Raw genomic sequence first — 24,153 nt, forward strand, 5'->3', positions numbered from 1 at the left:
CCCTTAGGGAGTCCAAATCATTTACTAGATGTGCTCCAATTAGACGTCTGTTAGCAAATTTAGGGTTTGGATTTGTACCATTTCCAGATGGTCATAGTTTCACCCTTTTCTCTTCCCTTTTTGGATAGGCAAGTTCCACTTTTCTTGCCGCCTCCCACATGCTTGCAGCAATGTTTACAGAATGAATGCTCCGTGGTGCACTTTGATGCCGCAACTTAAGAACTGATCTTTCTTCAATGTCAATTGATGAAGGCATCTAGCATGGAATTTCTCCACCTATTGGATGGAATTTGCTCTCTGTTTCTGAATTAGAACGTGCTTTGGTACAGGTGAACCGAGTATAGTCACAAAATATCCACAGAAGCATCAAATTCGAATGCAGATACTGGAATATTAACTGATGAAACCAATCATACTTGTAGATAAACAATAGCTGCACAATAATGATACACAGAGCTCTATGTTTCACAATTGGCAACTTCACATTCTAACATGCCTGGCATCAGCACAAGCAGCTTCCAGATCCCCAATAAAGAATAGCATCTTATCGGAAATCTCCAAGCGCTGCTGCTCTAGCTTATCTTGGAGCAGCGGTCCGCTGTCCCAGCTAGTTTTGATGCCTACAAGAGCCTAGGTATCGTTGGATCTCACCTTGATGAATGAGATAGTAGTCAACTCCTTCTCTGATAATCTTCAAACCCCTGAAACATAGTAATACAGTTATTTTACTTCATTTAAAGACAAGTCAAGGGCATATTTAATATAAAGAAAATAGTGCTCAAACAGTTAGAAGGAAAATTCTGAATCAACTGATTATATTGAACAGGCATCCATTTTCATATCCAGTTGCTTTATCTAACCTAATGAGGTCTATGCACTCATCCCGGTGCTCACACATTCATGTCCAAATTGTTAGGTTTCATTTCATAATTGTAAAGAAAAAGGTACATTTAGTTCGGTTTGGGGTAGATTTGTTCTGGGGCGATCTGTACTGAGTTCAGGTTTGCGGCACTTGGGTCCGTCCTCCCATTCTCGTTCCCTTTGAATATATTTTAGAGGCGAATTTTCTCGCTTCTTTTTCCCCTAAACTGAAAAATTGTTAGGTTATCTTGAGCTCAAGCTTGGCTCAGCACAGTGGAGATTTTCCTTTTACTAAAATTTGGCAAATAGCTTGGCTTCTCAAATCAGCATATGCGGATTAAACGCAGACTTACAATTTCAAAGATAAGGCGTGTATATTATGAATAACACCAATTCTTAGTGATTGAAGAAAAATGAGACAGATACAAAATAGAGCAATTTTTTTTTTTTTTTTTGAAAGCATTACTAGGTTAAAATCTTTGATGATCTATGGTCAACATGTCAGAAAAGTTTCTAGCTATACAGCATTTGATATTTAGTCTTGATATTCTGATAAGATGGACGTTTCTATAGGATCAACGCATTCATGTTTGGCACTTTGAAATCTAGATACCAACACTAGAACTTCATGAATAATCCTAAGTGCAATCCTTCTTTATCAGTTTCACTCCTTCAAGGACGAATTCTACAATTAGTCAGCATGCAAAATGGCGTGCATATATTTTATTTCCAGAGAAATATTTAATCTCTATGCCAATTCAATTTCCTAGATTATATCAATTTTTCCACTAGGGAGAAAGAATCTAGTGGTAATATTTGTTTCAGTATGGAGGCATCAGAGAAAATATTAGATATGCATTTGGTAGATGATAAAAACCAAGTCAAACATGAAACATTCAACTCATCCTTGCCCAATTCAGACAAGTTTAGCTTACGAAGCTGTATTTACATTGAAGTTCCAACGAAGTTCATCAAAACATTGCTTTAGGATAGATATGTTACTGTGTTCATGTACATCATGTTGTCATTCAGGCAGATTACTACTGCTAGGCAATCTTATGCATGTGAGTATATGTTGCTTGGATAGAATAGCCCTCGAGGAAATTTCATATGGATATGCACTCAATAGCAGTTTCTAGAACTAAGTATGATTATAACCAGTACAAGTATCAAAACATAGAAAATTACTAATATACAACAATCGGTTGCAACCTAAGCATGGCTTACTCCCAATTTTCTCACTTTCCTAATTGAATTACAAAACAATTTAGATTCAGAGTAGTACACTTGATCTCAGTTAGTATAGAATAAGTTATGAAAAATATAAATATAGGTTCCTCCTATTTTTCTCGCTTGCTTAATTAAATCGCAAAATAATTTAGATTCAGATTGGTACACCTGATCTCAATGAGTAAAGAATAAGTTATGAGAAATGGAAACACAGTAAGGGTGTGCTGATGACTTACAATCCATATCTATCGCATCGATCTTGCGCTATGTAGACATCTTTCCAAGTTTTGGAATCTTGTGGCGCGTAGAATGAAGCACTGTCTTCTCCCCATCGTTCCTTGAATAGGCTGCTCCACAGGGCATTGTCAGAGCCTAATTTCCTCCACTTTCTGCAAACTAGTTAGTGCACCAACGTGGATGTTAGCACAAACTCAGCTTTGGATGTAAACTAAATGATTAACCAGTATTCTTGACAGTTTAATTTATGAAAGCAAATTGAAGACTCATTTTCTGTTTTGATTGAACAAAAGCTTCAAACATCACTCTGAAAGGGAATGAAAGATATATTATTAAGTTCTCCAAGGAGATAATGATGTTTGCACAGTTAGCATGTTAATCAATGGCTTTTGGTGCCACCGCTCATGGGCCTTTACAAGTAAACATCAATTTTCCTGATTTCACACATTTCACAGTTCTGCAAAAATTGTGGGTTCTGCCAAGTAAAGAAATCCATGCTTACATTTCTCCATCGAAAACCTGTTCTTATCTTGAAGAGCACTTGATATGTAGGTTTTATCTCAACTGATAAATGATGCATTAGATACAAATACAATGATGGGCATTTCCACCAAAAAAGGACACTTAAAGAATGGATGGTATAGATCCATGATCAGATGAATAGGTGTAATGACCTAGCTGCTCCACCTAAATATTTCACCATGAATTCAAGCCCCGCACTCAAATTCTTTGATGGACCAGGCAAGAAGTAATATTTGTCCACAAGAAATGGCAATTTAATCAGCACCAATCCAATGAATGGAAAGGAATTACAATTCTCAGGTGGGTTATAGTTGATACAGAGATATAATCATAAGGATCTGCATCATATTTACTAGATTCATATCAAGAAATGAGTCACCAAACAAGACCACTTCACAAGTTTACGATGTTGATGCAGAAAGAGGTGTGCTGCCGGCATGACTGCACCGCACAATTCAGGTTAGATAATTCGCCAAGAATTCAGGCCCTGCACCCAACTCCTCTGCTTGGATCATGAAAGAAATCGTATTTGTCCACAAGACTTCTAATTTTCACGCGAGTGAAAAAAAAAAGTCCATAAGAGAAGTGATCGAGCAATCCATATTGCCATGCGCAAGCAAGGGCACAAAACATAAAGAAAAGATTGCTTTTACAAAAAGACATTAATGAGCAGCTCTGCATACCAGTTCTCTCCTGTCCCTTCTCCATCATCGTTTTCTTTTCTCGTTGAACAGTATGGAAAGATGCTCCCAGATTCAAAAGAAGATCCTACAAGAACTAATTCCACTATCCAGATCTAAAGGACTGAAGAAAAGTAAGCACCAAAGAAACTATAAACAGTTCTGATTGTGGTCGTGATGAGGGAATTCAAAGACAGGAGGCAGTTTTCCTACAGGTGATGCCATAATTACCATAATTGTAATATAAATTACAAGAAGAGGAAGAAGATAGCGAGAGGAGGATTGGAGACAGAGCTACCTTGGAGAGCTGTTGCTAGAGTTTGGTGATCGAAGAGGTGGAAGATCTTGACGCACAGCTCCCCCGGCAATCTCTCCATTACCTCCGGATTCCACGAGAATTGCTGTCTCAGTTCGAAAACAGAGAGAATTCTGCTGTCTGAGCCCGACGAAGATCCGGTTCGGCCCCTCTTTCTACCTCCCCGTTTCTTCTTGTCTTCTGCCACGTGTGCTAATCTAGATTAGTCAAAAATAATAATAATAAAATATTTTTAAAATTAAAACTAAATCAGTTTTTTTTGTCCCTTATCTTTTTCGTTTTCAATCTAGACTTCTTTTGCGGGAGGGGTAAAGCAAATCTAGAGCTTTTCAAATGGAGACTCTTTTCTCTACCATTCCGGCCGCACTCATTCTTGCCGCCAACCGCCGCAACCCAGTCATAGCTGCTGTCAATCATGTAGCCATTGCTCATGAGCTTTCTCCATGGGAGCACTGTATGAGCCTCTTTTTTTTTTTTTATTCCCACATCAATTATTTATAGGGTAGATTTTAAATATTTATATAGAATCAAAAAATCTAAATAATACCTTCCGGCTAGTTATTTTGAGTAAGGTCCTAGGTTATTATAAATAGTATCAGAGCAAACAGCACGGATCCATTGAGGCTAACCACGAGTCGATCGTCGTATTTATGACTAGATTTGAATAGATTTGAACCCTTAGTCTGACGTTGGGGTAGATTTTGGATACTTATATAGGATTAAGAAATCCTTCTTCTGATTAGGCAGAATTTAAATAGAATTAAGACACCCAAATAATATCTTCCGGCTAGTCATTTTTGGTGTCTGAATGTGTTATGCAGACGCAAACAAAGGAAGCAGGGACATTGATATGTATCAAATCCTTTAGAACTTAGGTATATCTCCATTTTGATGGAAATAATAACATGGGTATATCACCAAAGCAAAATTATTTACTTTAGCGGAAGCTAATTCTAAGCAACCTTACATAAATCAAAATTTGTATTTGCAATTATTTAACTCTAAGAGTCATAGAAGTGATGCCACAAAGATATAATGATATTAAATTATTGAACCATGAATATCTGGCTCTTTTTCCAAAAAAAAAAGGAAAAGGAAAGGGAAAAATCAACAATTCTCTTTTTGGATAAAGATGAAAATTCAACATTTATCCTTGAGGATCCCATCTTATGCACAAACCGCTGTCATTAGATCATTCAATGCCTCTTCATTAGTCGGCTGAAGAAAAAATTATGCTAATAGATGGCTATGTATAGATTACATAGAACATAATGAGATCGCAGGATGTAGTTGCTTATGAATGCTGCTACATCTACTCCATTGTATTTGTGCACGCGAAACGACTGCTAATCCAGGGTTTGGATGCTCTCCCAGACGAACAAGTTTATGCTCATCAGGATACACAAGGAGTGGTCTGCTTAAACATATATATTAGCCTCCAATCAGACGGCCGTTTTAATAAGGTATATGTTCCCATGGTGTACCAAAATTCGATAGGCATGTCGTTCTTCTAAAACACTCTTTGCGATATGGGCAAAAACAAGCTAGCTAGGATCGCGTTTGATATTATAGCTGCACCGGAGTAAGTCGGACCAAGTGGCGGGTATCATTGAAGAAGGGATTGTGAATTCATTTTCCTTTGCTAGAGTCCGACGGGTATAAAAGGTGACATGGATGGCTGTGGCCTTCGGAAATCCTGCCACCACCTCAAAACCAATTATAAAATAAAAATATCCATATATACGTGCGCAAGCTGAGCCATGCGGAGTTTCCTGGTGAAGGATCACGGAAGGCTTTCTATGGTACATTATTTAGTCTGTTTTGATACCATAATATTTTATTGGTCCGACATGGTTTTCGACGAGGAATATTATTGAGGTGGAGGGAGAAAATGCTCAGCCGCTAAATTTAACGATGGAAAGAATAGATTCCATTACCATTTGTCGCCTCTTGCATGTCGGAGCAGGAAGGTGATAAGCTGGGGTTCGAAAATGCTCAGCCGGTGTGATCCATGTCAGTTTATTACGTCTTGGAGCTGAGTACTTCAAGCTCATCTATATCTTTGCCGCTGATTCGATGGACGGCAACAAGATCACGTAGAAGCTGCATGAACGACGCCACGTTAGACCTCGTAAGTCGTAACACAGGGTGCCCTTCCATATAACATGGACCAAAGAACAGATCCGGGAATTTGTTGATTGCACAGTTTGCAGGAGACAATCTCTAAATCGTTCGGTCACAGATCACAACTGTAACACCAGCAGCATCCGCATTACGAAACAACGAGGAGCCCCAAACTCCAGATAAGGTTACGACAACCCTTCACGTATCCATACTTCCAAACAAATTAGCCGAGACCTCAAGTTCCGCCAACAACCGTCCATCCAGATTCGTTTCTTTGGCTGATATTATCCATCTCCTGATACCACACAAGAACAAGAGACGTAAAGCGAAAAAATTAACACCACAAGACACTTTGGAAGCTAACATGGACAGGCAGAATCTTATAAAAGGCTATACACTTTGTTACTGAAGTCCAACATCGCAGCACCACATGGTTGCTATATGGTTGCTGGGATTCCTAAATTGCAGAAATACCGATCTAACTTTTCTTTGTATTTAAAGTGCAGATATTCACTTAGATAACATAAAGTATATCGAAGTTATAGCTGAGGTTGCCCTTGGATTACACAAAGACAGACAAAAGGTTAACCAATGCTTCAAAACACTCATATAAAACCAGAAAAGCTTGTACAGGAACCGGCAAGTTAGATACAGGGAAACAATAGAGGCGAGAAGCATATTTCATATCAAATAATTAAGCAGAATTTCCAATTTTAACCCAGAGATGTCAGACTAAGAATAAATGTAGAATCTATAAAGGAGTTCCAGCCCAAACAAACCTTATAATCCATTTTCATCAAAATTTCCCGTATTCATCTTACAAACTATCGATAATCTGCAACTAGCAGTACTTTTGAATCAACATTCCCAGGCGATGTTGTCCACCTCTAATAGAGAGGACAAAAACATCAGCCATAGCTTTAGACGAGCATTCACATGGATCAGTAGTAAAAGTGAAAGATAAAGAATGCAGGAATCACATATAAAGAAAATAAAAGAAGGAAAGACCAAAGTGCTCTGATCCCCAACAATATAAGGAAGACAAATCAAACATTCAACCTCTGCCAGCTTTTCTCCTTAAATATTTTTAGGACAAATGTAAGTAACCGTGCATAAATTTGACCTGCACATCAGCTTCACCATCATCAAGCAGATTTCCATTATTAACAGCAGTTCATACCTCAAGTTCACCAATAATATACTAAAATGTAACCTAAAATTTGCATAAATTTCAGTATACATCTAGCCCTTCATATATTCATCACCAGCTTCCCAAGGAAATTGCACACTACCAAAACAGGACATCTCCCCAAGTTACCAGATTTTCTACAGTCAAAAAAAAAAAGGCAAAGAGCCTATGCAAATTTATAATTGACTAAATCAAGCCTATATTACACAGTATACAGAAATAAATTGTTGCAGAAATGTCAAGTCTCAAGTGTATAAAATGACTCATTATGCTCAGAATCCCAAATAATTAATATATGAACATGATTGATGCAAGATCCAAAAAAGATCTTGTTGAACACATCATCTCTCTGAGATCTATACACACCAGAATAATTACTATATGGACATGACTGATACACAGCATGATCCAAAACATGATCCTGTTTAACTCAGCATTTCTCTGAGATAATATACATACAAGAATTTCATACTGACGGGCACTTTTTTTTGGACCGTTGTAACGGAGTAACAGCAAAAATTAGGTAGTCACCAATTACATACCCTCATTAGACACAAAAGACAAAATTATTAAGTTAAACCTTCAGTCACACATAAAACGAGTAAATGATATTCGATACGGTCAATATACATATCATCAAGTAGTGGGACAAAGTATAAACCTTCACAATATGCAATGTAAATTCAGATGAAAACTAAATGAAGCAAACAAACTAAAATGCAGGTCATTGAAACAAATAATAGAATCAATTGACTGGAACACAGGAGTAACATAGATGCAATTGTAGATAGCTAAAAACTAAGCCAATTTTTGCATTCCTTTCCGTTATAAAAAATTACTTTTTCTACAATAGATTTATTACTTTTTTACAACATTCTAAAAAGATTTATAGAAGATTTTGATAAAAAATATTTGGTTAGAAATATGATAACAATATTTTCTATTTAATGAAATTGATAGTCACTTTCATAATCACAATCATCACATGAGTGAAAAGAAAAACTTGGATGCTAAAGATATTTAAAAAGCATGAGATTTCATCACTAGGCTACAAATATGATTCATACTACAGCTTTGACCCCCTGAAAAGGAAGCAACTGATAGTTAACTAATGGCTGATATGCATGATCCTGAGAAGGTATGTAAACTAAAAGGTAAAAAATCTGCATGAAAATCCAAATTAGAAATATCCTATAGCAAGCTACCTAAAAAGTTAAAAAGAGATAACGACAATTATTCTGAAATCAGTTATTTTTTATTCCACCAATTACTTGAGATACAATGTAAACTACTCTTGATATAATAAAAAATGTAAGACTAAGGCCCTGTTCAGCATCACTTTTATTTCTTATAAAAAACCAAGACAAAAAAAAGGAATATATGTTATTATTTTTATTTTTCAAAAATCAATTATGTTATTTTTAGATAAATGAAAGTAAGAAATTCTTATTTTTACTATTTTGCAAAATAAGAAAACCAACACCAGTGAAACCACCTCCATTTTCACCGCTATCACTATTATCACTGTTGTCGTCACCTCCACCGCCACAACCATCATGCTGCTGCCATCAACGTCATCTCCACCACCATCGCCGTTATTGTCTCTAACACCACCATTACTACCACCGCCATACCACCACCATAACCACTACCACCACCAATCCATCATCTCCGCCGCCTCCATAGCCTCTGCCATAACACCACCACTATCATCATTGTTAGCACCACATCATCGATTGCCCCACCACCACTGCCCCCGCCACCATGTCGCTAGCGTCCCCAACTACAAGCTTCTACTATCTCTGCCATCACTAACGTTGCCTCAACCCTCATTATCCATTTATGTTTTTAAAAAATTGTTGACTATACCAAACATATTTATATTTTTAAACTTTAAAAATAAATAATAATAATTTTTTCGGAAATAAAAAATGAAAGTGATGCCAAATGACACCTAACATTCAATATCCCTCTGAACTAGATTATCATTTTTTACAAATTTCCCTGGAATATAAAGCTTTCTGAGAAGATAGCTTTACAGTTCCTCCCCTCATAGTCCATAGTCCAAAGTCATAATAAGATGAGTTGACAGCCAAACAAGAAAGCACCCCTAAAACCAACCACCGGCCAAAATCTATGTCCGATCCCTCTAGCCACCTTTTATATTAGCTTCCATAATAATACTCCTATGACATGCTCAAAGCATTTTTCCAATTCCCACAAACCAGCATCATGCCTTTGCATCGTAATAATGATTTTAATAACATCTTTGACAAAACAGTCTCCCCAAAATTTGCTCTCCATTACAACTTCCTTGACCATGCAAAGTTCATCTCCTTCAATTTGATGATTGCCTAAGATATAGACAAGCAAAGAACAACCTCAACTCTTTGACGGAGGTAATTTATCCAAAAGATTTACTGAAAAAAGGTAGACTATAGGCACAAAAATGAAACTCATAAAGTAGCAAGTTTTGACCAAGGTGGTTATGTTGTCAAGTGGCAAGTCTGTTAACTATCTATCCAACACATGACCCATTACACACACTATTTCCACGCCTCAAAAAATCAAAATACTTCATGAGGAATAAGTCTACAGCAAATAGTAAAGTGATCATCACAAGTAACTTCAAATCAATGCATTTTTTATAAAAGCTCATCGTTAAGCCAAAAACCAGAACATAAATAAATAGAGAAAAAAAAGAAGTTTAATCACAAATTCAATTGGCTTGCTGATGAGACCGACTTTCAACTATGAACCTTCCAACCAGAGCTTGAGGGACAAATTATTACAAATTCCAACTGCCTAGGAATCCCCTAGCTTTGAACCATTGCCACTGATGAAGAAACATCGTCTAAGATATAAACACTAAGAAAGGCATGTTATTATAAGCTTATAGGATCCATCTTAAATTAAAACCATCTTTCCTTCTATGATTATTGGGAATCAATACAATACAATCATGAGTTCTACTGCAGTTCATTTTTGGGGGGATAATTAATCCAATCATTTTTTCGTTGTTTAAAAAGAAAAACAAGCTTAGGCCACTAATGCACTTCACAAGCACCACTTTGCCACCTATGAACCTGGCCTAGAGGCTTGGCTATCTATCTTGGCAACCATGTTCACTAGGTATGCCCAGATTAGTTGTGCAGTTACATGGAAGACTGCCAACAGGCCTAGGTCAGCAAAATAGAGAGGGTTCAGACAGTTTAAGTCAAATTTAGGTCCAAAGTGGGGTCAACGCAAGTAGGAGAAGCTGAAAAACTGAGAGGATAAATCATAAAGTTGAGAGACTAAGACGCACTCAGGCAAGTTAGCAACATTTCAGTCAGAATGGCAGCATAATCATATTATTCATTTATGACGGCTCTGGCATGGTGACAACAGTACTGGAATCCAGCAGCACATCATTAGAACTTTTCCTTCTCTATTTCTTCCTTCTTTGGACATCTCCCAAGTGCCAAGAAATGATTCCTATGTAGTTGCTGGCTTGCAACCTAACATTCTTTAAAAGTTTCTCCCTAAAAACAATTATCGATTGCCTATGGGACACTGTTCTTAAGTTTCTAAAACCCATTCAACAACACTGCAGATTTAAAATACTTCATTAATTGTCAATTTGCCTCTTACAAATATGCTAAAGTAATATGGGACAATATACTTAGGAGAAATTTTTATTACTATAAATCTTATAATACATGTTTGTATTAGGGCCATATGAAAATCCATCCAATCGTAGACTTTTTTCCTACAAATATTGTCAATTTCCAAATATTGTCAATTTCCATGTTGCGAGTTTATATTTCCAAATCTTATCAACTTCCAGTTTTGAGTTCATATACAAGTCCTTAACACTTGCATACAAACTCCCTTTTAGATTTTTTAGTTCATTGCATTTTACCTCTTTAACAAACTAGGCAAACTCCAGCAACAAAAGACCTGCAATATTGTTACCTTTAATAAGTCAATGGTCTAGAATTTTTTTTAAAGTTAAAAGTTTTGATTAATGATTTTTGGAATCCACTCAATCCATGATAAAAGGAAGGTTCAATCCATGACAGTTGCAAAAGTATTTGAGCAATCTAAGCTACAGAATACTGAAATTAGAGGTTTTCTTATTTCTCATTCATAACTGAAAAAAATAAAAATACAGCAGTCTTGAGGCTTTCTTAATTCTCACTCATACCTGCAAAAAAAATAAAAATACAATAGTCTTCTTCCAGTCAGCTAACATTAGCTCATGATGACACTCCTTCAGTTTTGCAATATGTCTACTTGTCTAAGACTTCATAAGATTCTTTTCTCTAAATAATTTGATTAAGTGATAGAGGTCTAGATCATCTAATATATGAAGAAACTTAGAATATGCTGAAAAGGTTGTCATTCACTTGCTGTGAATTTTGTCCATGGAACAATCACTCGCTAGTCAGCAAGATTATTGTGCAATATGGTATACCAACCTAGCCAAACTTCGTACCTCTTTAACACAATTGGACCTCCCTTTCTTCCTAAGAACCATAGTTTCTCACTTCATGCAACAGCAACTTTAACACATGAACAATATTTTTAATGTATGATTTACATTTCTGATTGTTGGTCATCAGTATAACTGGAAAAGTCAAATAGAAAATCTACTACAGTAAGACATACTTCAACATCAAACCCCATGCCCCCGTCAAATTTCTGTACCACATCCATGCTTCCACTGCTATAGTATTGCCATGAGTTTCTTTTAGTGCCAAACAATGTTTGACTGACACCATTTTCTGAGAAACTACTGCCACCATTAGATTAATACAAATTGATGGAATCAATCATCTAACATCTCATGATCAGCCCATGAAGTCATGGTTGTGGCAGCTCTTTTGTGGTCAGACTTTGGGTCCAATTAACAATTGGCATAAAACAAAATGATACATCCATCAAATTATTGATAAAAGCTAGAAAGCAAACATAATCATCCATCTTATAGCTGCTTCATAACTCAAATCTTCTAACCTATAAGTAATATTTCAATCTAACTTTGAGAATCCTGATTATTACTTTAATGTCCTTGAGATTCTTAATGCTCATATTGCACTCCTGACTTTTCACTAACAAATTCATCGGATTTCATGATGAACATAGCATAAATCATTCTGCTTACATACAAAGGCTGTCCTTATCACATCAAATGTTAGAACAAGCAACTGTAGCATTCAATAATGTTATCAGAACCTTACACAATATTAGAAGCCTGTACTATGCCATAAGGGATCTTGCCATTATAATACCAAATGGTAAAATCTGATCATACAAAAAAAAAATCTTTGAAGGATTAAATGGGAAGAAATTTAAAAATGTGATTAAACAATCAGACCTAATCCACGACTAAATGGGACCAGACTAATGCATCAATGAAACACAAACAACTCTATAAAATCATGGTTTCAAAAATTGCTGAAATGGGATTGTACAATAATACCATAACATTCCAATACAGAACCAGCGCCAGTATGGATGCCGAGACATTAAAATAGATGTACCAGTACGGGCCAGTTATACCAGTCTATATACCGATCCACAGCGGCGAGTACCAGCAGTACCGTACTGGCTGTACCAATCGGCAATAATAGTTTTTTAAATTTTTTTGGAATATACCAACTTATATATGCAGGTGGTACCAATACCATACTAATACCGTGCCATTTTGATAGAAAAATAGTACAGCGCTCGATATTGATATTTAAAATCATGCATAATCAATATAAGGGTTCTTCATCTCAATAAGCAATGCCAAAACCAGGATTTCTTGAAATAGCGGGGTGCTTAAAGAAACCTAGACAACCATCTTTGAATCTTATATCTGAAAAATCGCTGTGAATTCGAATATATGTTGCAATTTCCATAGACCGAACATATGCATTCATAGAAGCAAACTTAAATTCAGCTATCAATAGTGCAAAGCAATTAGGTAAAAGTAATTACATAAATACACCAAGGATTAATTAAACTTCTTGTCATATCCATAACTACAATAATTTTCTTGATATTAAAAACTAGTTTTTAAAGATCAGTTAATGGAAGTAAAGACCATGAACTTATTCTCTGTCGCCTCAAAATGACAAATTTCCCATTCAACAATGATTCTTTGTATTTTATCAAATATAACATAAGAAAAAAGTTCCTAACAGACGAAACAGCAACAAGAAGGAGCCAACTAAGGAACCAAAGACAGATGCACATTTGAAACATCTATCAAGAACAGAGTCACATAAGTTAATCCTCAAAACCAAAATACAAACAGTTATACTATCATATAACGAAATTTAAATTAATGAAATTGTTGTTATCGGCTTATTCCAACCAATTATTTGACCTTTCCGGTCCCTCCATGGTTGCATGTAAGTGCAAAAATGGACACGCATATTTTGGTCCCCTCTAGAATCAAGAAACGAGAAGAAAATAACAGATCGAGAGGATCAGGAGCTAGAAGGATTCCAAACAAACCCTAGATAGGTACATATCTCTTCAGCGCCTGCTTCCCAGCGACAGCAGCTCCCACCATCAACCCCCCGATGGCGCCAGCGACAGCCGCCGAACGCGGCCCATTCGCGGCCTTGAACAGGGCCCCGGTGCCGAGCCCAGCAGTCACGCTGTTGATCCAGTCATCAGTATCCCTAGCAGCGACCATCCCGCTCTCCATCCCTGCATACAGGAGGCCGAGCACGCCGAGGCGGTTTCCGATCCGGCGGCCGTCCTGGCCGGATGAATTGAGGATGCGGTTGACGCGGATCTTGGGGGTGTCGCCAGGTTCGGCGGCGCGGAGGGCGCGGTGGAGGCCGAGGGAGGCGCCGGCAACGGCGCCGGTGAGGTAGCCGATGCCGGTGTAGTAGGTGAGGTTCTCGCCCCAGGAGCGGCGCTGGGCAACGGACTCCTCCTGGAAAAGGAACTCCGGCGAGGTGGGGAGGTCGTAGAGGTTCCGGTAGGGGATCTGGAGGTCCTGGTAGGGGTTGTAGAGCCTCCGGCCGGGCTCCTGCCGGCGATCGGGGTCGTCTCCGCCGTAGATTCTTGGATCGGCCATTAAATCTCCTGTTCTCTGATATCTAGGGTTTGGTGGATTTGGGGAGGAAGATAGCAGGATATTTAGAGAGGAGAAGGGGAAGTTCTCTGATATCTAGGGTTGTGGATTTGGGGAGGAAGGGGGAAGCTACCTTCTATACCGTCTCCGACGTAGCTGGCGCGGAGGAAAACTAGGGAATGCTATGGCGGCGAGGGGAGAGGATTTTCTATTCAGAGCGTTTCCCTCTTTTAGTCTTGTACAAAGAAACCCATCGGGTGGTATTTGGGAGCGGTTTGACAATTTGTGGCATTATACCTTGGCATAGGTTGATATTATTTCGTACTCCAAGTTCTAGAATTTTATTTGATTTTTGCTACCACTTTGTGAGGTTTGGTAGCTTGATGCGGTCCCTGGAATCTAGAAGATACGCCGTGAGCACAGGCCGGGGAAATTACGGCCCACCACGCGTGCACCACGCGGCCGTACATATAGCCAATAATGAGCGCCGGTTCGAATAGATCCCAATCATCCGTCCATCTCAGTGCATGGATCTAAAAATCAGCGGTTGTGATGGGCGGCTCGCACGGCCTGCAGAGTAGGCAATAATTTTCCCACGGGAGGGAGCCAGTAGGGCTGCCGCTGAGCAGGACACTGCTGCCGGATCTGACCGTTCATTTTTTATTTTTTATTTTTATTCTATTATTATTATTATTTTAGTGTGCGAAGACCTCCAATAAAATTAAAAAATACAAATTCACGGGTTAGCCACATAAACAGTCATCCAGTCGGCAATCTCGTTGGCCTCTCTAAATACATGCTTAGTTTGAAAAACTTCTCATCTCTCATCATCATTCAAATTTTTCATAGCAAAGAATGGTCCGAGTTCTCATCTCTCGAATTTTCTTGGATCCACCTAATCATCGTGACCGAGTCGCCCTCCAAGATGACAGAACTGGTATGTAGTACTCGCCTCGAATGCCAAAAACCTGCCTAGGCAATCTAACCAGGTAATTAGTCGGACCACGTAATTTTGGCGCACGGAGTCCGGTAAACCATGGAGGGGACAAAAGAAATGATAGATATGAGAACATACTTATGCATGTTAATGCAACTGTCTAATTGAAATTCAGAGTCAAGTGTCTTCATCAAGCTCTATGTTCCTCTACCATTTCAGTTACGGCATCACATGGAGGTCAAATGGGTATTTTTCATTTCCATCAGAAACTAAACGAATATGTGACCTATTCCATTGCTACGCTGCTGCGGGTCAACAGTTTATATCACTATTCTATGGTTACGAGACTGAAAATATACTACCTATCGAATCCTTGCATAAAAATTTATAACTAGGTGATAAATTTTTTTTTCAAAGCGCATGCTTACACGGCCCTACAATGGACACATCGACCCGCATCAGGCATGAGAATATCTTTCAATCTCCTAGGTAACAATGCCACCATCTCCTACAGCCAGCTCCACCACACAAGAGGTACAGCTCAAAATAATGAATATATCCACACAGAAGGGCCTTGCTTTGCTTATGCATTGGCATAATGCTCAAAATAGAAAATATTATGTGAGTACCACATGGCATGTGAGAGCAAATGAGATGCATTTGGACGACTAATACAATGAAAGCAAATGATTTGAAAGACAATACAAACCGCATAAGGAACGCATATGACATTTGCATGCTTAGCTCCCTCATATCCGCAGCTCAATTAAGATTATCGAGCCGAGAGAAAAAGAAAAAAAAAAGCTCGAGTTCGACTTGATTAAAAATTAGAACTATGTGCTAAACCAAATAATAAACGAGATAAGTTCCATCTTTTTTTCAAGTTTCAAAAATAATTTTGAGTCAACCATGAATGCTTGATAATACCCTGACTCAATCAGCTCAGCTCAATCACAACCTTCCAATCAAACTGATTAAGCTATTATCCTAACCTAAAATATCTTTTGAATGAAACCTAGACACAAATAAATTAATCAAGCTAGACGTTGACAACATGAGACTGCTTCTACAAGCCCAAATTTTGCTTATACCCTAGTGCAGTGCAAACTTCAAATATTTAAACCTGTTCATTGCAAGTGAAAAGGGCGATGTGCAATAGTTATGCAGGACAGTCTCCCAATGGCAACCATATAATTCCAGCTGCGACAGAAAAGGATTACCAAGCAAGCAAAACACTAGACCACTTATCAAACTGGTCATCAGCGTCCCAGTCACAGGTCGCCAGTTCTATGGCAGTTCAGCCAGTAGCCCTACTGAGACATCTGGTTTTGGAAACATTGTACTAGACAGCTGATGATAGTAACAGAACTGAAAGCCCGATGAGGGTACCATCATAGGAGATGAACTAGTTTTTCCCTGCAATAGTTATCAAGTCAGAAACATCCATATAAAATAATCAGTTGTCAAAAGGCACTGTAAAAACACCTTGAAGAAATGCAAATAGTCACTATTTGCATAGATTAACCTAATGATTGATACAATTATCTACATTTGAAGAGATCAACTTTAAACTTTTCACTGATTGCTTCAAACGAAAATAATTAACCACAAAAATGCGAAGCTCTACTGCTAAAACTCTATGCAATGCGACCATGTAGGATACACAAATGAGCTTCAGCCGGAGAAACTGAAAAGCTTTCTCCTTGCAGAAAATTTCCCATACACCGAGCAAGCGCTGGTCATGAGCTAAAAACCCCTTCAGAACTACCACATGATAAAAAAATGTATTTACACTTGCGACGCCTCAATAACATGAGCAGACTTTAATCCTGAAGCAGGTGTCGCCACCCAATTTGCTAAAAAAGTCTGAAGCCCCTCAAACAGCAGGCTAGCAAAGCATTGCAGATATCAATCTGATCTGGCTTGACGGCTGCAGCCATCTAGGCAACAGCAGAAAGCACTTCTAGCAATCGGTTTCCCTGTTAATCGAGTGACCGATGTTAGCACAAAATCCAACATTAAACAACCCAAGATGATATAGAGTCCTTATATTCTTATCTGAGATAGAGAGATTGCACAACACATAAAATTCATGTCAATCCATAGATAGAACATGCATAAAAATATAACCAAGGATACAACTGACATAGTATCACTATTTGATACAAACATAGAATAAGGTTGGGAACACCAACAGGTAATTATTGGAAATATTAAATTTGGGGCAAGGTTAACAGTTGACAATGATTTTTATAAGTTTGACTCCATTAAATTGTACCAGATTACTAGTATAAATAATGTATATCAGATATCAAATGAATCTGGTTTCATGATAACTCACATAACTCATGCCAAAAATACACATCCAACAAATTATCAAATGAAGCAGCAATGCAACAGGCTAAAGCAAAGTATATTGCATTTAGTAAATAAGAATTGAAACTTTTACAGGTTACCAGGCCATTGATGAAGTTCTTCTATTGAAAATAGCAATCGCAAGTAACCTGGATTAAGTACATTTAGACTATTAACTGTAAGGAAATTATCATAAACATTTATCATTGGTTTACTATTTTATATGGGGAATTAACGGTTTTTGCCCAAAATGAAGAATATTGGTCTAACCCCTCTATATCAGCTTCAATGGGAAGCGAACACTATTCTCAACAAGTTATGCACTATTTTGCCTTGAGAAGTTCAAGACAGACACTTAAGTCTAATCTTTTTTAAGGGAAAGAATCAATTATCATTTAGCACAGTAAGCTAATTAACTACTATTTCCAAAACAGAAAACCTAAAGATATTACTGCTCAACTTTCTAGACAGCCAATGCCTCTGAACACTCTTTTCAGCTTTTTAACCCTCCTTTTCTCCTACCATTAGGTCTCCATTGTAATGTTCTTTCACATGACAAACGATCATCTATACTATGTTAGAGAATGATGGTTTTGAAATTTCAGCATATTCCCCTTTAGTACAAGATGGTACAGTCCAGTACAGTGAAGCCAATCTCTTTTCAACAAGTTTTAACAACAATGGATATCCAGTCAGTCCACAAATGCCTTCCATTCTTTAGAAGGTGAATAGGATAAAATATTAGAGTTCTTTCCTTTTCCTATTTTAATTGCTCAACTCACTTATATTTCCAATCACTAAACTATTATAGGTGCATCAAGATTTAAATTTTAAAATATTGAATTAATAGTTATTAAATTTAGATTCTTTCATCTTCATATGATAATATTTTCCTTTTAAGTCTCTCTCATAGACATCCATTTTAAATATTACAATTTCTAATAAAAATATGTTTTTGTTGTATACAATGTAATTCAAAAATCTTATTTTCAGATGTCCATTGAACATGCATAGCTGTTATAATTGTAAAGAGACAAGTCTGATCTACAGAGAGGACTTTGCAGATCTTGCCTCATGCTGCCCTTCCCTTCTTAGGGTCACCGATAGATTTCCAATACATCATACTAATTAACTGGAACCATAAACAATTAATAAAACTCTAAATCTTGCTCTCAAACCCTGCTACCACCTAGTCCTATTACATATGCACCTAAACATACTCAATTTCCATAAGTATATTTGCTAGGAACAACATAACAATACATGAGCATTGCTGGACACAATAATCTTTTGTTGGGTCATATCTTTCATTTGTGATCATACTACTGTATATACCCAACTATAAAAATTCTATCTGAAAGTTACCATTTTTAAAATGCATGAGCATTGCTGAACAAAATAATCTTTTGTTGCATCTTATCTTTCATTTGTGATCATATTACAATATAAACCCCAGTATAAAACATTTATCCAAAAGTTACCATGTCCATGTTAAATGATGTCTAGTTGTCTACCCTAAACACTACCGTCCTATAGAAGAATTGAAAAGATACAGAGATCCATAAGGATTCAAGAAACTTAAACTATAATACTAAAGCTGTAGAACAAAACATTTTTGGCCATCCTCAGCAGATAGATATTGCTTTCAGATGAATCCTGATTCTATGTGTATAGGCGTGTATATGAAGTACTAAAAAGTTGCACACTCCATTTAGGTATACAGAATGTTATAGCAAACTAATATAAATCCAAAATGAATCTTGAAATCTACTAGTAAAAAAACAAATATTGAATCAAAAAACATTATATTCATATTCTTCTAGTTCAGAATAATCCATTTGAGTGATGGCAGCCAAAATAAGTAAGAATATAATGGAATAGAGAATGGATAAAGAAGGATGGACAAAATGATAGAAACTCATAGAGAAGTGTAAAATTATAGCTAGGAACCAAGTTAGAATTAACTGAAACCAACGACACTTAAGTTGAATGATAAAAATGAATAACAAAGAATAGAATGGAATGGAAGGGTAAAGTAATGCACAACAGATGCCACAGAAGCTCCTGCAAGACTTGTTTCTACACAGAAGGTTGGAAACATGGGAAGGAAAAGGCATATGAACTCTCAGAACAAAACTGTAAAAAAGAACACGCTTAATCCTGCTTAAACCTTAGCATGATAAGGTGAATGACACATCAAGCCAACCATCATAGATGTGACAGTTTATGATTCAGCTAATGGTTAGTCAATCATCATGAGTCCATACAAAAATATGGCAATGGTGGAACCAGCACATGCTTACATTTATTATAAAAGTAAACCCTCATTTAGTCGGTTGGCTATCTCGATGACTCAGTCATTTGGATACCAAGTTTCACAACCTACATTAATAAAACTTCTCTATAGCTGCAATTTACCACATATCTACAAATAATATACCATTATCTGTGCAAATTTATATCATTCAACATGGGCAAGCACATGGCACCAGTACCATATAGATGCTCACCCAAACATTCTCTCTCATACCTAATGAATCCAACACCAATTATCCCTTTTATGAACCCAGCCCCAAAAAAAAGAAAAAAAATGATATAATCATCAGGTTAAGCACCAAACACCAAATCTGAACAAAGTTTTCGATTATCAATAACGTCAATATCTACAAACAATTAACCCTTTCCATTACTGTTATTCATCATTTTAATGATAAAATAACAGGAATTTTTTGCTCAGATCTGCCTGGAATGGGAAATTTCTGTAATGACTGTTGCAGCTAATGTCTTTTGCAGTTACAACGGTACATAACGGACCGCAGCAGAAAACATAAATGTTATTGCTCAGTAAATTAGGGGAGGAAACCAGCAGAGAGTTGATATTGAAGATGTTAAACAACAGTTGTTATTCCCATCACGTAAGACTGATAACGGAATAGTGGTCAGGAAACTGCTGTAATTTAAGTTCCCATTACTAATATATGCAACATTACAGGAGCCCTGCATAACCATCACAGCAGCTATTATAATGTTGCAATAGACTTTATCAAACCTTCATCTGAACAAAAGGCTACTGTGTCCTGTTCTTCAAAAATCTATCACTGGTTAAACTAGAAAAGTTGATCCATATGACCAAGTGCAATTTTATCTTGCACTTTCTATAAAGAGAGGTTTTCCATATATTGTTAGCTGAGATAGGCCAATTTTTACATGGAAACAACCCACAATTAGAGCAGCCTGAGCTAATTCTGAATAGGTGGAAGGCAAGAAAAGAGGTCTCAGCTCAGCCTTTCAACACACAACTACCTATCAGGATAGCCAAACCCTTAGCCCAGGGTTTGGGTTGCAGGAGCAGAAGTATTCACACTTAGATCAAGCTTAAAATGAATAAAAATGGATTATGTAATATCATCTCGCGTGAAACAGGTTGCTGAATTTATGGTCTTAAAAGTTCAAGTTTATAAGCTGAATAAAAGTAATACAATGGAAGCTGGAGTGTAGTTTGAAAAGAGACCATGAAACCTGATCTACATGTCAATATATGATCTTGCCTAGGGATGTCTTTTTTCAATAGTATGTTTGATAGCAACAGTTCCAGAACAATATCTATTTCCATATTCCCGATTGAATACTCCTTTCTATCATAGCCAAGCCGCTCATCTGGCAGGAACCTGTGGAACACCAAATGTACTTAATTATTAGTAAATAAATTAAGTATATGCAATCATAAAATGGAAAATATAATACCTGGAATACTCATCATATGCAGAAGCACCCTGGTGAGAATAAGCACCCACTTCCAATTCTGACCTGATTCTACCCCGACTTGTCAAGGAGCTTGATGCCAAGAAGTCACAATCCTAAACAAGAAGAACCATCAACAAATATCACAAATAAAATAATATAAGGTGCTGGAAAGCCAGAAACCTAGGGCACTTACTCAGATTAGGTATGCTTATATCCAGACACTGCAGGATACTCATAAGTCTCCCAACATTCAAATCGAGGGTCATAGAAATCTGCCTCAGCATCCAGCCTCCTAGATCGGGAATAAGTAGTCGGCATACCTTGGTAACTCTCAAGTGCATATCTGCCTGATGAACTGCTCTCTGGATAAAGATCTCTAGATCTTCTGCTGCTGACTGCTGCACCAGACATGACCACTTTGTTATTTAAGAAAAGGATAAAAAACTTGGCAATTAAGACCAAGCAATAGATGATTTCCAAGTTAATCGGACTGTTTTTTTTTTCAATTTAGGAAAACAAGACCAGCTTACCAGATCCATCCCTAGCAATTTTCTTCCTATTCCTAGGTCCGTATTTCCCTGTGGGTGGAGACAGCTGATCTTTAACACCAACTCTTCTAGAAGAATAACTATCAAGGTCCCTAGAGAAAGAGAATGGAGAGAAGAAATCAGCACTGGATCCCTCTCTGTCAATATATCAAGAAGATTAAAACTCAATTAAAAAAAACCCTAAGAGAGAGAATGGGGGGAAGAAACCAAATAGGAGATTACGATTGATTTTGGAAGGAAGTTCCTCCAATGCCGCAGCAGGGGCGGGTTCTTTCTCGATCGCCACGGATTCGGCCTTCGCGGACTCGCGACGATTCGAGGGCTTCGGAGAGGACTTGGCCGACGGTCTCTTCAAAGCCGATCACGGAGGCATTTTATCGGTGAAAATACTCTGATCTTTTTTAATATCGGAGAAGGATTCGACGCGCTGCAAGGCGAATGGTTTTGGTACTAGGCTTGCAGCGCAATGGGGAGAAGCGGAGCGGAGGGGTATTTATAGGGAGCGTCTCGGGAGGAGGGCATAATGGTAAGTCCGAGAAGGAAGATTGTGGGCGGTTTTTAACGCGGGCCCCTGGTTTAACGACCGTACGGTTTATTTAAAAAAATATCGTGAAGCCTTTTTTTTTTTCTCCCTGCCACATCATAGCTCTTAATTTTGGCAAGTTTTTGGTATAGCGTCCTTCCATTTGGATTCTGCGTAGATAATTGCACACTAATTTTGCAATACCGCATTTGAAAACTTTTGAAAAGTCAAGGACGGATAAGTGCACCCTTCTCTCTCTCCCTGCTATGCTAGTTTATCTACTTTCCTATTTTTTTGTGAACTTGCTCTCCTAATTCATACATCTGTAGTGAAGGCTAGGTTTTGTAAAACTCTCTATTCTTGTGGACAATAATATTAATCATGGCGATATTAATATATTCAACGAGCATTAAAATTTATTATTTAATATAAAAATAAATATTAATAGTATCGATATCAATATGCCCTATCATCAATAAAATTCAATGTTTAATTTGCACCATAAATTTGACATAAAACCTTATATTTATTATAATTAAATATATTGTCATATTGCACTTCAAAAATAAATAAAAGAAGAAGAAAATTTTTGGTCCATTGCATGGAGCCACGTCGGTATTAATGATGGAGTTTGGATATTTGTATCGAGTCAATGTTAATGATACCGATATTCGAGTTTAGACACGATCTATGCAGAGCTTTCTATTTACTATGTGGATACTAGTATTAATGACACTGATTTCTGCTCCATGATCATTAATGTTTATTGATTAATGTACGATAGAAATTTGGCTAGTACAACCTTCTATTTATTATTATTTGTTAACTGACTATATTGCATTTTAAGAATACTTAGAAATATGAGAAAAAAATCATACATTGTGCATAGCATGAGTTATATTTAGTTTTATATATGTTTTTGCAGTATTCCCAATTTTACTCTCTGATCCAGTCCCTACATTGTCTTGACAAAAAATATAGTTGTTGGTCTTATCCCCCCCCCCCCCCCCCAATATTCTTCCGTTATTTATCTAAATCAAGTTATTGTCACTGCAAATTATTAGTAATGAAGTCACCATCTTATTTTTTTCCAAGATTATGGGAAACTTGTCCTGCCTTTCAACTCTTATTTTCACCTTATCCCTTCCTTAAGGATGACTTCAACCAAAGTTAGAACCACATCCTCTTGTCTAAGTAGCAAGAGATAGTGCCATCTGAACTAACATTCAATGATATTAAAGTCATCATTTCACATTGTTGTTCCATTTTATATCGTGCTCTCATCCCGATCATCATGGCAGAAATTTTTTTATAAACAAGATGAGTGTTTTACCTTTTTATTATTTTGCCGATAGAATTACTTTCCTTCCCATATCTTAACCAAGCTTGCTTTGAAACTAAATAATGACTATTGATAACTGAACAATAGTTGGATGAATGAATCCATTTGGGAGGGGGGGCATCAAAATTAACCAATCTAAGTCAATTCACCTATTTTAAAATAAGAATAATTAAAAATCATATACATAAAATCAAAAATTATATGTAAGCATTGAAGTCTCCAACAAATTAAAGCTATTGGACTTTTCAGATAAAGGCCAATGCATAATTAGCTGGCACAGTGAAACTAAATATACTACTAACAAGGTTCATTAGATATGCTAGCCATTGTGAACATATTGAAAGAAACACAAGTGGTGGCAATATTTCACCAAGGGACGACTAACTAACAAAATGGCAAAGATTGAATCAAAACAAAGTATCAAGTGGCACTTGAGTGCTATGTTCCCTTACCAACCTCTCACATAGACTAAAAAAGGACAT

At 37.1% G+C, this 24,153-nt stretch overlaps 2 protein-coding genes and 1 long non-coding RNA gene across 5 annotated transcripts; all 3 read right to left on the reverse strand.

Annotated features, from left to right (window-relative positions):
- Positions 1 to 354: 354 nt before the first annotated feature.
- Positions 355 to 6,954, reverse strand: LOC120108113 (F-box/WD repeat-containing protein pof10-like). Its single transcript, XM_039121674.1, is given in 5 exon segments — positions 355 to 615; positions 617 to 701; positions 2,328 to 2,487; positions 3,829 to 4,026; positions 5,784 to 6,954. Coding segments are annotated over 5 exon segments (597 nt in total). The 5' UTR covers positions 5,803 to 6,954; the 3' UTR covers positions 355 to 480.
- Positions 6,955 to 13,395: 6,441 nt separating this feature from the next.
- Positions 13,396 to 14,523, reverse strand: LOC103719477 (mitochondrial import inner membrane translocase subunit TIM23-1-like). The gene is made up of 2 exons (XM_026809388.2): positions 14,356 to 14,523; positions 13,396 to 14,247 (listed from the first exon to the last, which is right to left on the reverse strand). Exon 2 carries the CDS (start codon positions 14,223 to 14,225, stop codon positions 13,653 to 13,655), a length of 573 nt encoding a protein of 190 aa, XP_026665189.1. The 5' UTR covers positions 14,226 to 14,247; positions 14,356 to 14,523; the 3' UTR covers positions 13,396 to 13,652.
- Positions 14,524 to 16,645: 2,122 nt separating this feature from the next.
- Positions 16,646 to 22,256, reverse strand: LOC103719476. 3 transcript variants are annotated; one of them, XR_605988.4, is made up of 6 exons: positions 22,029 to 22,256; positions 21,789 to 21,898; positions 21,452 to 21,656; positions 21,259 to 21,371; positions 21,034 to 21,182; positions 16,646 to 17,138 (listed from the first exon to the last, which is right to left on the reverse strand). It is a non-coding gene; the product is annotated as an uncharacterized LOC103719476 (long non-coding RNA). The 3 variants fall into 3 exon arrangements; XR_003387969.2 differs by having other exon boundaries at positions 16,646 to 21,182; XR_003387970.2 differs by having other exon boundaries at positions 16,646 to 21,182; positions 21,789 to 21,943.
- Between the last annotated feature and the right edge of the window lie 1,897 nt (positions 22,257 to 24,153).

This window comes from Phoenix dactylifera, chromosome 2 (genome assembly GCF_009389715.1).
Source record: "Phoenix dactylifera cultivar Barhee BC4 chromosome 2, palm_55x_up_171113_PBpolish2nd_filt_p, whole genome shotgun sequence".
NCBI classification, from domain to species: domain Eukaryota; kingdom Viridiplantae; phylum Streptophyta; class Magnoliopsida; order Arecales; family Arecaceae; genus Phoenix; species Phoenix dactylifera.

Excerpts from the sequence above, each read along its gene's own strand:
- LOC103719477 (XM_026809388.2), bottom strand. The coding sequence starts at position 14,225 with ATGGCCGATCCAAGAATCTACGGCGGAGACGACCCCGATCGCCGGCAG.